General features: G+C 48.9%; 1 protein-coding gene across 1 annotated transcript; it reads left to right on the forward strand.

Annotated features, from left to right (window-relative positions):
• Positions 1-5,003: 5,003 nt before the first annotated feature.
• CKAP4 (cytoskeleton associated protein 4) lies at positions 5,004-15,196 on the forward strand. Its single transcript, XM_090275344.1, has 2 exons — positions 5,004-5,660; positions 12,699-15,196. The coding sequence occupies exons 1-2, from the start codon at positions 5,214-5,216 to the stop codon at positions 14,028-14,030; spliced, it is 1,779 nt and encodes a 592-aa protein (XP_090131470.1). The 5' UTR covers positions 5,004-5,213; the 3' UTR covers positions 14,031-15,196.
• The last annotated feature ends 964 nt before the right edge of the window (positions 15,197-16,160 follow it).

Consider the following 16,160-nt stretch of genomic DNA (forward strand, 5'->3'; position numbering starts at 1 on the left):
CTTTGTGGTTGCCTTATGAAAAAGAAGGCTCTACATAGAGGGACTTGAATAATATAAAACCCATAACATTTAATAAGCCCCCTTACTTCGTGCCAGACATTGTTTTAAGACTAGCAGATAAAAGAGTGAGCTAAATGAAGTTCCCACGCGTGGAATTTAGAATCTAATGGAAAGAGACAGGCAATAATAATTAAATCAGCAAATATGTAGTATGTTAGAAAAATGAATACTATTGTGAAAAATAAAGCAGGGCAAGGAAGTGTCTCATGTGGGGCAGTTGCTATTGAAGATGGTCAAGGAAGAGCACCCCTAGAGGTGACACTTGAATTGAGGAAGTGAAGAACACTACGAAGTGGAAGAGGTTAGTGGGAGCGGTAACGTTCATCAGGCACAGAGAACAAAATTATAAAAGGCTCAAGGTAGGCACATACCTGGCATATTGAGGACTAAGAAAGAGGCCTTTGGGTCTGATGCCAGTGATCAAGGGGCTGAGTAATAGGGATGAGAGATCAGAGATGGCAGCAGGGGGTCAGAACACGGGGGCTGTGGAGGTCATTGTGAAATTCTTGCCTTTTACTCCCAAGGATGTGGAAAGTCATTGGAGGGTTTTAGAAGAAGGTGTGACATGATCTGACATATTTCCAGGGATTGCTCTGGCTAGTGTGTTGAAAAGACCCCACAGGGCAGCAAGTACTTAAGCAGAGAGGACAGTATGTTACTTCAATGGCCCAGACATGAATTGGTAGTGACTTGGGTCAGTGGTAGCAAGCGTTGCAGGTCATGAGAAGCGGGAGATGCTGGATAGATTTTGAAGGTAAAGATTTGCTAATATATCACACTGGGTGTTGGGGGATGGGTGAGAGAGAGGAGTCAAGGACCGGTCATTCCTGGGCAAGTGAATGGATGTTATTGGCATGCGCTCGGATGAGGCAGACTATGAGTGAAGCAGATGTGGAGAGAAAATAAATTTAATGTTCACATTGCCTCTCCAAGGTAGGTACCATGGTTATCTTCCATAAAAACTGGGGCTCAGTGAGGTGAAGACTATGGTCTAGAAGCCACATATGATGCTGGGAGCTCTAAGAAGTAATTCCCCTACTGCATGGAGCTATAGAATTTGAAGCTGGGGAGCTGCTGGGGGTGTGAACCACGAGGCTGATGAGGGAGGTGGGCAATCCTAGCTGAGCCAAACCGTAAGGAAGGCCCCCACCTCTAATATATACCCTGTTTGCAGGGCATTCAGGCTCATGCCTTGGCCTGGTGTTGGGGGGGGTGCGGTGGTGAGGGGGTCTTATCTACTTGGAACAGAGAAGAGGCAATCAGCAGTAACAAGGGCTTTCGATTTAGGCATTCTAACTGAAATGCAGAAAACCAAGAGGGCTGCAGGCTTACAAAGCTCTACCTTGTAATTTATGATCCATGTAGCTCAACGGTGTTCTAAAGGGGATTTGCACAAGCTGGGGAACCACCCACCACACTTTAGGATGGATGAAGAGGAAAAGGGATAGAGAAGAAATCAAGAGGAAAGTGAGGGAAACCTCCTCTAAATGCATGCTGTGCTCACTCTGAAAATGGGGCAGAAGAATGGAAACCTCCTTGAAGACCCACCGGTGCCTTTCCGTCTTAGAAGATGTATTTTCACGACTACTTACCAACGTCCTCCTCTAGGTGCAGCCAAGCAACACAGTGGAACCAGACTTCAGAGGAAAACACTGCCTGCTTTTTCAAGTTAAACACATCAGAGCCTGTGGTCTATAAGCGTCATATGGTGCTCGAAGCTCCAAGAACTAATGATGAAAGAAAATCATTGAAACCCAGACATAGAAGGTCTGTGCAGCTATGCTTTCCCTCCATGACTCTGTGAATTGTGTTAGCTACCCTTTATTCACTGAACCCTGCTATGTGCCCAGGATTATATAGTGTCTCTCATTCAATCCTCACAACCCAGTGAAGTAGTTCTTATTACCCCCACCTCACAGGTGAAGACACAGAGATTCAGAGAGGTCATATACCCGCTCTGTCATGAAGCTGACTTTGAACCCAGGTCAGTCTATTCTAGACTCTGTGTCTCAACCACTATACTCACTCCCTCCCAGAGCGAAAGGAGGAAGGAGAAAAACTGAAAATAGTAACCGTCCCCTCCTCCTCTCCTCTATTCTTCCAGGGCTCAATGGAGTCAGAAAGTCAAAAAACCTCCCACTTTTTATATCTGGCCTGCAGTCTAAATCAACTTTAAAAAATTTAATTATTTCTGATAACAATAAGATGACTATTTTCTCTAAGAAATAGATTAGTAATAAGAAAGGTCTTCAGGGATGCAGAAGGGGTGACCTTGAAATCCAGAGAGGAGGTTAAGTACACTTTTCAAGGTCACAGTTAGTTTGGTGGCAGAACTAAGGCTAACAAAGCAGGGCTCCTGCCTCCCAGGCCAGCATTTGGCTGGGCCCCCAGAAGCTGCCTTGCCAGTTATTGCTGTCTCTTCCCTTACGTGATTACTGCTTGAAGGAGGATGATCGCTTTTTTGGTGTGCAGGAGATTCTAAACACAATCTGAACTTAGGTGCAGTTTTGAAACAAGGTTTTCCAGCACCTTCTGACGAGTTAGTGTTCTGCTTCCCTTTGCCATCCTCTCCCCACCTCCCACCCAAGGTCAGAGCTGTGTGGCCCGCTGAACTAGGAGGTTCCTGTGTGTGGGGCAGATGATTATATTTCTAGAAGTTACTATAATTTACTCTGGCCTCTCACAGTAATAGTGACTCTTCTGCCTTGCTGGCTGGCTTTTACAGACCTCTGCAATCTGGACCCACTCCACCCAGCTCATATCTTTCTTCCCTATATTGCAGCATACACTCTTCATATCAGACAGATGTCCTGTGGGTTTACCCCATTTCCTCCACAGAAATATCCTCCCTGCTCTCCTCCTATGCAAATCAACTCTTTGAGGCTTTGCTCAAGACAGTTCTGCCCAAGAAGACTTCCCCATGTACAGCCCAGTGGTATGCTTTCCAAGTTCCCTTAACATTTATATGCTCAACCAAATATGTTAGCCTCAAAATATTTCTGCACATTTTTCCAAATGTAATGCAGGCCCCTTGAGGGCAGGCACATAGGTGTTTATTCATTCACTATATGTATATTTTTTATCCTCAAGGACAGACATACTGATTTTAGAGAGAGGGAAAGGGAGGGAGAGAGACAGGAGAGAAACAGCGACCAGTTGCTTCTCATACATGCTGGGGACAGATCCCGCAACCTAAGCATGTGTCTTGACCAGGAACCGAACCCGCGACCTTCTGGTTTACAGGACAATTCTCCAACCATTTGAGCCACATCAGCCAGGGCTCATTCACTTAAGATTTTAAAAATCACCTTACAAGGTGAGATACAAAGAGAAATATAAGCAATGGTTGCTTCCTGTCCTCAAGGAGGGGAGACTCTAATGGTTTGAAGACATCTGTCTGGCACAGAGTGGGATATGTATACATATGTTCAATTACTTGCTGTCTCTAAATCCCATGAGAGGTATCAGGTGGTGTTACAGGGAAGGCATCATGGAAGAGGTGGCATTTGAGCTAGGCCCTTTTAAGGACAGGGGATGATTTTTTAAAAACAGAATTGGGAGAACCGGCAGAAGAAAGTGTTCCTCCCAGCACATTGCTAGGCACACACCAGATACCAGGATCAGGAGAAAAGCAGTGGAGTGGAGATTGCTCCCGGCCCCAGCACCCACTAGCCTTCGAGAGAGTGAGCAAGTTGCTTAATTTCCATGGGGCCATACTTCCTTCCCACTCTGAAGTGATTAAACTGCCCAGGCTCTGGAAGAAGCAGATGGCTGAATGTGACCTTGAGCCAGTCATTTGGGGTGGCCGTTTAGCCTCAGTTTCCTTCCTATATAACATAGGTAAAATAATTCCTACCTTACAAAGCTTTCGAGGTTTTAAGCACACATCTAAGTTGCTAAGCACAATCCTGCCATTATTGTAGTTCCTTCTACCAAAGTAGGTGGGACAGCCCTACCTGCCTTCCTGTCGGTGCTTCGAGGCTGGTCACTAGCAGGGGCTGTGGACAGACTGCGCGACCCCCAAAGGCAAAACGCAGTTGACAGGGCTTCAGAAAAAAAAGTAAACAGCGGTGACAGTGCTAAGGGGACGCTCAATATCTGTTTCTACGAAGAAGCTTCACGTAGTCCGAGAATCTTTGCAAACTGCCCCGATCATGCCCTCCGGGGTTGACAGGATTTTATAGACAGCTCTTTCGGCCTCGCCTTCAAACCCAAGGAGAGAGAGACAAGGCCCAGCCCCGTGGCGGGCTTGGAGGATGGCATGGAGTTGGGGGCGGGAATGCACCAACTCCCAGCGGGAAGGAACTGGGTGTGGGGGGGGTGTCTGTTCCCGCCCCCTGACTCCCACTCCCGGCCGGGGCAGGGCTCCTGGGGCGCTCTCCCTGCGCACTGGTCGAGAAGGAAGGGGGTTCGGCTCGCGCTTGGCTCACTGCACGGGGTCATCCCAGGCCCTCCTCCCTCCGACCGGCCTGGCCACCCCCACCTCGGCCGCCTATCCCAGAGGCCCCCGTGGCCCCCGCTCAGTCGCCAGTCCCGGTCCCCGTCCACCCAGTCCATCGCCCCCTCCCTGTGGCCACCTCGGCTGCCGGCCGCCGGCTCCTAGACCCCGCCCGGCCGCCCTCCCTCCCTCCAGCCGCCTGCCCCGGCCACCGGGGTCCCCGTTTGGCCATCCCTCACCCCTCGGCCCCCAAGACCCCGCTCGGTCACGCCCCCACCCCAAGGCCGCTCCCACCTCCACCTCCACTCCGGCCCCCGCAGATCGGGACTGGCCCCTGCTCGCCCCTCCAAGCCCCGCTGGGCCACCCCTTTCCCTCAGCCCGTCCCCTGCGGGGTCGTGGCGCAGGGGGGAGGGGCCGCCCCCGCCCCCGCCCCCGCGTGCGTGGCAGGCTCTACCCGCTCCGCGCTCCCGGCCTCCCTTCCCGGGGGGCGGGGTCGGCGCCGCGGCGGCGGAGTCAGGCCCCCTCCTCCTTCCTCCCTCGCCCGGCCTCCTTCCTAGCCGCCCGCCCGCCCGGCCGCTCTCTCCCGGCCTCTCCGACGCCAGTAGCGCCGCGTGCTGTTCGCCCAGCCCCGGGAGAACCCGAGGAAGTGTCCCGGGCCGCGCGTCCCGCTCGCTCGCCTCGCAGTCCGCGGCCTCCCCCGCTGCCGCGCCCGCCATGCCCTCGGCCAAACAAAGGGGCTCCAAGGGCGGCCACGGCGCCGCGAGCCCCTCGGAGAAGGGCGCCCACCCGTCGGGCGGCGCGGATGACGTGGCGAAGAAGCCGCCGGCGCCCCAGCAGCCGCCGCACCCGCCGCCCGCGCCGCACCCGCAGCAGCACCCGCCGCAGCATCCGCAGAACCAGGCACACGGCAAGGGCGGCCACCGCGGCGGCAAGTCCTCCGGCGCCGCCGGCGCCGCCGCTGCGTCCTCGGCGTCCTGCTCGCGCAGGCTCGGCCGGGCGCTCAACTTTGTCTTCTACCTCGCCTTGGTGGCGGCGGCCGCCTTCTCGGGCTGGTGTGTGCACCACGTCCTCGAGGAGGTCCAGCAGGTCCGGCGCAGCCACCAGGACTTCTCCCGGCAGCGGGAGGAGCTGGGGCAGTGCTTGCAGGGCGTCGAGCAGAAGGTGGGTACGCCCGGCCCCCGGCCCCCTCGCCCGGCCCCGGCCCTAGTCCCAGGCGGTCCCCAGACCCTCTGTAAATGGCTGCGGAGGGATCGGCCTCGAGGGATGGACCGGCGCGAGGGTGGACAGGAGCGGGGACCTGTGAGGAAGCCGAGAGGCTCTGAGGAGCCCATTCTGTTTGGATTAGGAACCGCTGAATGGGCAGAGTTCTCTGAAAAGGAGGTTGGCAGGGAAGCCAGCGCATCCCTGGAAGCCTCTGGCAAGGCCGCAAGTATATCAGCTCTCCCAGTGGGAGACATCTGAGCCAGTTTTTTAACAGACCCAGAGCCTGGGGAAGAAAAACCTAGTAGTCTTATTCATTTGCGAAGCTCCAATGAAATATTACATATCTTTAGGTCCCCTCGCTCTTTATCATCCCAATGCACCCATGCGGGCCTTGGCAGCAGCAGCTTTAGAGAGGAGGAAAGGCCAAGCATAGTAGGTCATATTGGTGAATAATACCACTTATATGGTATTTAGAAGGCTTACTCACGTATTATCTGATCCTCATCGCAACCCTGGAAGGGAGGAGGGACTGGCAGTTTTGGCTCCATTTCCCGGACCAGAAAACAGGGCTAGGGAGAATAAGTGAGTGGATAAAGACCCCGGCTGGTGAGTGTCAGACTGAATGAGACTGTCTAGGCCCCCACCCAAGTCAGGGTCCACAGGGGTCTGTTTCAGGTGTGTGGATGGACCCAACTTTCAACACAGACTTGCTCTGCTTGCACCCTTCTGTTTTTCCACACCAAGTGCAACTCCCTCAAATCTCATTCCTCCCCCTCCATCCTCCACTAACATTATTGCTCAATGAAAGTTGGTTGCCTGATTGAAACAAAAAATCCCGCCACCATTTAGGAGCCCGAAACTGCTGCCTCCTCTTCCCAGCATGCTGCCTGTCCTGCCAGGTTCCTTTCCACGTTTGTGGAGGATGCAGGACGAGGAATTTCCTCTGAAGACAGGCAGAGCAACTGGGATGAGTCAGTCTGCTCAGTGCTGCAGGCCACGGGAGGTGACTTTTTGAATTAAGGAGGCAGTGGTGCTTTGCCTACCCTGAGTGTGAAATCATTCTTTAAAATATAGACGTGCTGCTGGGGTAGAATCACTAGGCTCCCACTTTCCTCCCTATCATCCACCCACTGACTAGTCAATCATAATATTTATTGAAGTCTGAGAGTCATATGGTTTCGCGTAGGCCCTGTGGATGGTAGGAAGCAGAAAAGACACAAATCATATGTTGAAGCTGCACATAAACAGATTTCCATCAGGGGAAACCGGGGAAGTGTCCAGAAGAGAGAGGGTGTGGAGTTTGCCTAGGCCTCTACCCTATCTAGGTGGTTGGTCAAGATCTAGTTGGTGGTCCATAACTTGAGAGAAGGCATGGGGAACACACAGGCAGGAGACAATCTTGAGCGTGTTTGAGTGACAGCAGGTGGCTACCCTGCCTATAATAGAGTGACAGGAAGTTGTGAGAGGGGTGATGGAAATGGAGGCCCACATAGGGGAGGTCATGGATTCAGATTGAAGAAATTGGGCTTTATTCTCCGCTTCCTTCCTGTCCCTCTTATTCCCTCCTTCTGGTTCCCACCCCTTCTCCATCAAACATCACAGTTGTGTACAGATTGCTTTCCTCTCTGGGGCTCAGTTTTCTCATCTACACAGGAGAGGGTCCCATCTAGATTTTTAAGAATCCACCCGACTATAAAGTATTGAAATAGTGATTACGATTGAAAATAACTACCTTTCTTTTCATTTAGTGGTGTAATCAATCTATTATTTAATGCATCATATTTATTATGCACTCATCTCTTTCACAACGGCTCCCAAGGGATAATAAGTACAGCTGACCTTTGAACAACATGGGCTTGAACTGCACAGATCCACTTACATGTGGATTTTTTTCAATATATACATTCAGTACTGTAATGTATTTTCCTGATGATTTTCTTAATAACATTTTATTTTCTCTAGCCTGCTTTATTATAATAACAGAGTACATAAGTGCATAATATGTATATATAGCATACAAAATATGTGTTAATTGACTGTTATTGGTAAAACTTCCAGTCAACAGGCTATCAATAGTTAGGTTTTGGGGAGTCAAAAGGTATACGTGGATTTTTGACTGCAGGGGGGTCGGCGCCACTAACTCCTGCATTGTTCAAGGGTCAGCTGTACTATTATGCCCATTTCGCAGATGAGGCTAAGTAACTTTGCACATTTATATGGCTGGTAAGTGGCAGGGCTAGGATTCAAACCGCGGTCATCTCCTAGAACAACACTCTCAACCACTCATCTGTTCATGTTGTCGTTCCTCTGCCTTGCCTGGTATGATAGCAGTGCTCAATTTATGCTTATTCCATTGACTTAGAACTCAGAGCATGCCCAGACAGGATTAGGATTTGCCACGGTGTGTGGTCACTTCTGTGTGCGCCTTTGGGTAGACGGTAAATAAGTTATTTTGCATTGTGGAGCGAGTAGTGATGGGTCCTCTGACAACCTAAATTTGAACCCTTTTTAAACTTGATATGAGGCTTGGTTGGGGCTGAGGTTTGGTTCTCAGCAGGGACATATACTTACAGTGCTATCGTTCATAGTTAGTATTCACTGTTATTACTCATAGTATCATACCTACAGTGTTCTTCATATTAGTATTCACATATTAACGCCAGGCATTCTGTGAAGTGCTTCCCAGCCGTCCTCTGAGGCAGGTACTGTTGATTAGTTCACAGATGGGCCAGCTGAGCCTGGAGTGGTGGTTGGTTGGTACTCGTTCAGTCACACACAGACCCTAAGTGGTAGAGCCGAAGGTCCCAGGGGGCTCTGGTGGATCCAGGGTGCCCTAAGGTGATTGTAGGAGTTGGTGTAGGCCTAGTGAGGGCAGTTTAATGAGATTACTTGTTATTTGTAGGAGAGTGAGTTCTCTGGTCATATTTGTTTTCCCATTTGGCTCTGGACGAGAAGTTAGGACTTTGGGTTTAGGCAGCATCTCTATGCTTTTTGTACACTTTGAACAACCTCTGCCTGAGCTCTACCGCTTCTCAGTCTCCTCACTTGTGAAATGGAGATCAGTGGGAGCCTCCAATGAGATTATTATGAGAATATAATGAGATAATATCTCTTTCATTCTATAGTTGCCAGACTTCCATTCAGCTCAGTTCCTGACGGTTCTGAGTGATGGTTGTTCTGTTTTAGTTGTAATTTTGATGTGGTTGTGCGAGGAGGCGAGCTGTGTTTTCCTATGCCCCATCTCACCCAGGAGTTGGAGATGATGTCTCTGAAGTACTTTGCGTAATTGTTGTATACAGTAAGTGCTCTGTTGAATGACAGTCACTGCCATCCCCCTTCCCCAGGTTGTGAGCTGCTTGAGGGCAGGGATCCTGTCTTAGCTGTTACTTTATCTCTTACATCTTGCCCAGCACTCACCACTTAGTGGCACCCCGCATATATTGGGGGAACAAATGCATCCGTTGCATATTAATTATAATAAGGCCTTTTGCATGTAAAAATGAACAACAATATCAGTAGGGGGAGACTCTGTATTTTTATTTATAGTGTTGGGAGTTGGTTTGTTTGGCTTTATCCGTAAGTTCTGATCTAGTCTCTCCCAGTCATTTGTAAAGAGCCAGCCCAGGATATGGGTGACAGTCAGGGATCAGAGGGGAAACGGACCAGCTTGGTCCTTATTGGGCTTTGCTGTGTTAATTCATTTATTCTTTGATTCATTCAGAAAACACCAGTGAATGCCCGCCATGTTGCAGTACTGCATGCACCTGCTCATGCCTCTGTTCTGGGTGCTATGCTTAGAACAGGCAAGGACTGTGATTACATAGCCTAGTTTCAGAGGTGAGCTCTCTCCAGTATTCTTTATGACCCAGGTTATATTTGGCTGGGCAGGGAAATTGTCTAATGTCCTAGAGTCCCTGAGAACCTTAGTCTAATTTATCTTAAAATCACAGGCTGGTGAAAGCCAGAAGGGACTTTCGAAACCTGTTTGTTAATAGACAAGGAGTTTGGGACTTGGGAAGAGAGTGTGACTTATTTGTGCTCACAGAGCTGGTAAATTGGTGGGGCTGGAACTAGAGCCCAGGTGTCCTGTTCCCATTCCTGTAGTGTGTTCCCTTTGGCATTGGGCTTAGGATTGTCTAGGAATCTCCAGACTTCTGAGCTACTTCAGAAGAAAGATTAAACACTAATGAGGATGATAGTTACCATTTACTGATCATACACTCTGTGTTAGGCACAGTGTAAGCACTTTACGTAAATTAACTCACTTAATCCTCACAAGATAGTCCTGAGTCGGGTACTGTTTTTGTTCCCATCCTGCAGCTGAGGAAACCAAGGCACAGGTAGGTTAAGTAACTTGCCCACAATCACACAGCTAGGAAGTGTCCAGGCCAGGCTATGAATGTAGGCAGTCTGGTTATGGAGCACACACTACTTTATTTTTTTAACCTTTTGTCATAGAAATGTTGAAGTGTAAACAAAAGAAGAGATCAATGTAATGAATCCCAATTTCAGTAATTATCTTTTTTTTTCCCTATTCTTATTTCATCATCCCCCGCCTCCTGGTTTTTTGTGGTCCAGAGTCAGCATTCTACTCCATTGCCCTGTTGGGTACCCACCTGGTTACTCTTGTTCTCCAGATGCTGTCAGTTTTGGAAAATGGCCCATGTCTTCTGAATGGCCAAAGCATGGGCAGAGAGGCTGTCCTGTCCTTACCCAGAAGATTCAGTGGGTACAAGTGGGTTCAGGGCTTCAGACAATGCTGGCAGGTGGTTCTAGGCCTTCTGAAGGGCCCGGGTTGGCCAGGCAGATGCAGTGGATAGTGACCTAGGAACTATTGGCTTGGTGAAAAAATCCATTATGTATTTTCCGTAAAATAAAGACACATTTCTCATTTTCACCAATAACTATTGATTTGGATATTTTGACTATGTCGGCTATCTCCTGCTATTGGCTTCTAGTAGGTAGAGGCCAGGGGTGCTGCTAAACATCTTCCTGTGCATAAGACAGCCCCTCAGCAAAGAATTATTTGGCCAGAATGCCAATAGTGCCAAGAAACTTCACAAACCACTTTTGACACATTCAGTCACTGCACCTTCTCCATAAACCACACAAATTGTTTTTACATTTCAGTTGCATTTTACCATTCTTGAAATAATAAAGCATAATATGCCAAAAATGTTGCATATGTTTTCTATCTTCAGTATTAAAATGACTGCACAAAAATTCACCAATTATGATAAGTTTTTTTAAAAAAATGCAAGCTGATATGACAGCTGTCACAATACAATCTAACAAAATTGTTTTGAATGAAGTTAAATACAGCTAAACAGTACTAGAGCCCATTGTATGGAAAAAATGTAACATGACCGACTTTTTTGTCAACCAAATATTTTTAAAATTAATCCCTGACTGACACATCAGGTCACCCAAAGTATTTTAGGATTTATTTCTAAGAGACAAGAGTTCCTTTCCTTTCCTATTTTTTTTTTTTTTTTTTTTACAGAGCATAGTATATTATCCCTAACAAAGTTAACAATAGTTTTCTTTAATTAATTTATTTTTATTTAGAGAGAGAAGGGGTAAAGGAGGGAGAGCGAGAACATTGATTTGTTGTTCTCTTTACATATATATATATATACATATATATATGTATATATATTCATTGGTTAACAGTAATTCTTGATTATCTTCTAATACCCAGTTCATAATTAGTCCATAATGAAATTTCCCTGATTCTCTCAAAAATATGTCTCTTTCACGTTGGTTTGCTTGGATCAGGATCTGTTTAAGTCCATACATGACATTTGATTGATGAATTTAAAATTTTTTTAAATCTGTAATAGTCTCCTGTCTTTCTCCCTTTTAAAATGCCATTTAAGATCCTGGTTACTTATCCTGTAGAATTTTCCACTTTGTGGATTTGGCTGATTGCATCCTCCTGGCATGTTTCTCTCTTTTATGTTTTCTGTGAATTGGTCATTAGAGAGCTAGAGACTTGATAGATTTGGTTCTTTTTTTCCTCTTGGGTATGTAGGTGTGTCTGTGTGCAAGAAAGCCCAGGCCATTCATCATTGTCTGTCAACTTCTCAGTACATTAAACAAGCTCCTTGGGGTAGTTCTCAGGTCAGACCTTGTTTAGGGCAGAATTTATTTTAAATGAATGTGTGATGGCCAACAGGATCATAATGAAGTCACTAAGCCAGAGAGCATGCTAAGTGATCATCTGGCCCACTGCTTCCATTTCGCAGGTGAGGACAATGACTTGTTCAGGGCCTCACAGCTAAGAACGGTGAGCAGAGATCCCGACCCCTTGTCCCTTGCCTCTCAGCCCAGTGTCTCCCAGGTACCGCAGCCTCTTTTCCTGTGAAAAGTTGTGAGACACTTTCACTTGCAAAAGCTAGAAGCTCAGCTCCAAGTGTCTTAAGGTGGGAGTGGGAAGGAGAACTTCTTGGCTCAAACTAGAAAGTTGAGTAGATTTCTTCAGGTGTAGCTGTACCTAGGGATTCAATTGTGTCTTTAGACCATGATCTTAGTATCTTGTTTCTCAGTTCTGCTTCCCTCTGCACTGGCTTGATTCTTAGACCTGTGTTCTTCCTGTGCTAGTCCGAGTAGCTCAGCTCTAGGCCTCCCTCATTCTGCAGGTAGCAGTCCCTTGTAGACCGAGAGGTTTTCTTTCCAAGTAGATTTAACAGGCGTTTTAGAATTGACTCATGCCCATTCTTGGGCTCTACTTTTGGGGGGCAGGGTGGATGGACAGTGCTGATTGGTCAGGTCTGCATTACAAACCATCCTTGGAGCACGTGGAGGGGGCCCTCAGGCTGGTCCCCCAAACCACATGGATTGTGTGTGTAAGGATGGTTTTCCAAAGGAAAATTGTAGAGCCATTCTAGAAGAGGGCCTTGGAAGCTGGGCAGGCAAAAAGAAAAATATCCGTAGTTGTGTTGCATAACCCTCATCAGCTCTTCTTAGCTGTTAACATTTGGACTTTGGTTACAGGTGCAGTCTCTGCAAGCCACATTTGGGACTTTTGAGTCCATTTTGAGAACCTCCCAACATAAACAAGATCTCACAGAGAAAGTTGTGAAGCAAGGGGAGACTGAGATGAACCGGATCAGTGAAGTTCTGCAAAAGCTCCAGAATGAGATTCTCAAAGACCTCTCCGATGGGATCCACGTGGTGAAGGATGCCCGGGAGCGGGACTTCACGTCCCTCGAGAACACGGTGGAGGAGAGGCTGACAGAGCTCACCAAGTCCATCAATGACAACATCGCCATCTTCACGGACGTCCAGAAGAGGAGCCAGAAGGAAATAAACGACGTGAAGGCAAAGGTCGCCTCCCTGGAAGACTCCGAGGGGTACAAGCAGGACTTGAAAGCCTTGAGGGAGGCTGTGAAGGAAATACAAGCCTCCATGAAGTCCAAAGAAAAGGATCTGGAGGCCCTGAGAAGCACCCTGCAGACCATGGAGTCTGACGTCTACACCGAGGTCAAAGAGCTGGTGAGCCTCAAACAGGAGCAGCAGAAGTTCAAGGAGGCGGCCGACTCGGAGCGCCTCACGCTGCAGGCCCTCACGGAGAGGGTGGTCCGCTCCGAGGAGTCCGCCTCCCGCCTGCCCGAGGAGATTCGGCGACTCGAGGAGGAGCTGCATCAGCTGAAGGCGCAGTCCCTCAGGCCGGAAGAAGACGCGGTTTTCGGAAACTCCGACGCCCTCGAAGGGCTCCGGAAAAAGAGCGAGGGCCTGGACTCGCGGCTGCAGACTGTGGAAGACGGCGTCCAGGCCGTGCGGACGGCCTCCGCGCGCCAGAGCGAGAGCCTGGAGGCCCTGCTGGCCAAGAGCGAGGAGTGCGGGCAGCGCCTGGCCGCCCTGCAGGAGCGCCTGGACGGCCTGGGCTCCGCGGCCGGGGAGGCGGACGGCGCCGGCCTGGCCAGCACCGTCAGGGGCCTGGGGGACGCCCAGCTCTCGCTCCTCAGCGACGTGGAGGAGCTGAAGCGGAGCGTGGCCGAGCTCCCCGGCGCCGTGGACGCGCTGCAGAAGGTGCAGGAGCAGGTGCGCGCGCTGCTGGGGCAGGACCGCGCCGCGGCGGCCCGCGCGCCGCCTCAGGACTTCCTGGACGGACTCGCCTCCCTAGACCACCTCAAGGCCTCGGTCAGCCAGGTGGAGTCGGACTTGAAAATGCTCAGGACTGCCGTGGACAGTTTGGTGGCGTACTCCGTGAAAATAGAAACCAACGAGAACAACCTGGAATCGGCCAAGGGTTTGCTCGATGACCTGAGGAATGACCTGGATAGGTTGTTCGTGCAAGTTGAAAAAATTCACGAAAAAGTCTAAATGAAACTGTGTGCGGGGTGCGGATTGAAAGTCCAATCTCTCATGACCAAAAAAAAAAAAAAAAAAAAAAAAAAAGAAAAAGAAAACAAGTGTTGTTTTCTCCCATGCGCCCCTCCTCCCTCACATTCTTGTCCCCTCTTAAAGAGCAGTGGACCGCCACTTGGAACGCCGCGGCATTTTGTATTTCTGTACCCTGTTAATTTATTTACAGCTATGACCACACACCACTGGTTTCTCAAGTGTTCTGCTTCTGCTTTCGGGTGGCCTCCTGAAGGCCCGGCCGCTGCGGATCGGAGGTGCCTGTTGGCAGGGCCTGCTCTGGGGTCGGGGAGGAACCTGCAGGCCTCCACCGGGGATTAACAGAAGCAGATTAACCTCAGAAAAGCCTGCCTGGCTGGCAGGTTTCAAGTGGGGGAAAAAAAAAAAAAAAAAAAAAGTCAGGGGAGGAGGCATTTTTCTTTCTAATTGTCTCTAAGGAAAATTAATTTTCCTTTTTTTCTACTTCCGGCCGAAGTTTTCAGGAGGTGGCCCTCACATTTTGTCTTCCACTTTAAGCTGGTTAAAACTCACCAATGCCCGCTCTGAACAGGGAGGGGGAGGCCCCTCGTTTGTCAGCTGAAGGAGGCAGCTGCTTGACCGTGGCCTCCCATGGTGTGGGTGTCCTCTCCCTTTTCCTGAATCATCTCATGATCTCAAAGGTAACTATGCAAAGAATCCAGATGGTTCCGAATGTGAAGGCACAACACCTCCCCAGAGTCCCCCTCTCGGTGGGGGTACCCAAATAATGTGTGCGTTTATAATCCCTGAAAGGCGAGTTCTTGGATTCTTTCAGGAAATGCATTATGGGGGCTGTTCACAAAGGTGTGGGCTTTCTCCCTGGGGAACGGAGGCCACGTCTTTTTATTTCGCCACGATGTCCATGAAGAGGTCTGCCGGCAGAGCGGACCCTTATTTGTCAGTGAGGAGCGTGTGCATTTTCTGTAGTTTGCTGTTTCCCTTTCCCTTCAAGCGTACTGTTCTTCAATGGCTGTCTTGCCTTTCAAAAAAACAAGGAAAAAAAAGAAAAAAGATTAAAAAAAAAAAAGGTTTGTTTAGTTTACTGTGAAATGAACTGTATGGCTTATTTACAGTATTTTTAATTCTTAATAAACACTTGAGCTTTGTTACGACTTCTCCAGAATGGTTTCTTTCTGAGAACTTAGTAATACTGATGTATTTTATTAACGTGCAGGATTGAGGATCAGACAGATAGGTAAGTTTTCAATTCTCAGTTTTTCTTTTTTCCAATTCTAAAAGCAAGATGGCCTTACTCTTAGGCCTGGGGATGTACTTTTGATCGACTGTTAGCAGGTTTGTTTATAGGTCATTGTTTGACTCCAACTCTTGTTTGCTACAGCAGTTGCTCTCAACCCTGACTACGTATTTGACTCTTCTGGGGCTTTGAAAAGTGCCTGGGCCCGCCTTCATGGGTTCAGGAGTAGATGGGGATTAAAAGGGCTGGCCCTAAAATTTTAAAGGCACCCTCGCTGATTCCGGTGTGCAGCCAGGTTTGAGAACCTCTGTCTCAGCCCACCTTAGCAAGCTTCAGCCCCATCGCAGACTTGGGCACGTTTACTTCCCAGGTTGCCCTCCCTACTAGCTAATAAAGGGACGTTGATTGAGTACCTGTGTGCCAGCCTTGTGCTAAGCACTTCATAGGCCTCTGTTTATTCCTCCTAATAGTTCTGGGAGGTAAGCATTATCATTTTCCATTTTACAGAGGGGCAGCAGGCTGGGAAGCATCATGCAAGATCATTAGGTAGGACGTGGCAGGGCTGAGATTTGAACCCAGTGCCTCTAAACAGCACCCTTCATCTAACACCATCAGTAAAGGAACTTTCTCTCCCACCTGGGCAGTAGAGGGGGACACATGTAGCTTCATGCCCTCCTTTCTGGCCAGATGGCCCCTTATCTCTGAACTTCCTCTATCAATCATTCTGGGTGCCTGAGGCATCATCTCTCAGGTCTCACAACTCTGAGCATGATGTTTTTCCCAAAACAGTTTGCAAATCAGGATGGGCCCTTTATAGGTGTCAGAAGTCATTTATATATATTTTTAAGCATATTTTACTGATTAGGGTGTTCCCAATT

The sequence above is a fragment of the Furipterus horrens genome, unplaced genomic scaffold (assembly GCF_987537825.1).
Source record: "Furipterus horrens unplaced genomic scaffold, mFurHor1.1.pri manual_scaffold_4, whole genome shotgun sequence".
NCBI classification, from domain to species: Eukaryota; Metazoa; Chordata; class Mammalia; order Chiroptera; family Furipteridae; genus Furipterus; species Furipterus horrens.

Bases quoted from the DNA above. Each gene is read 5' to 3' on its own strand.
- CKAP4 (XM_090275344.1), top strand. From the start codon at position 5,214: ATGCCCTCGGCCAAACAAAGGGGCTCCAAGGGCGGCCACGGCGCCGCG. The intron at 5,661-12,698 runs GTGGGTACGCCC...CTTTGGTTACAG, and splicing joins TGCAGGGCGTCGAGCAGAAG to GTGCAGTCTCTGCAAGCCAC.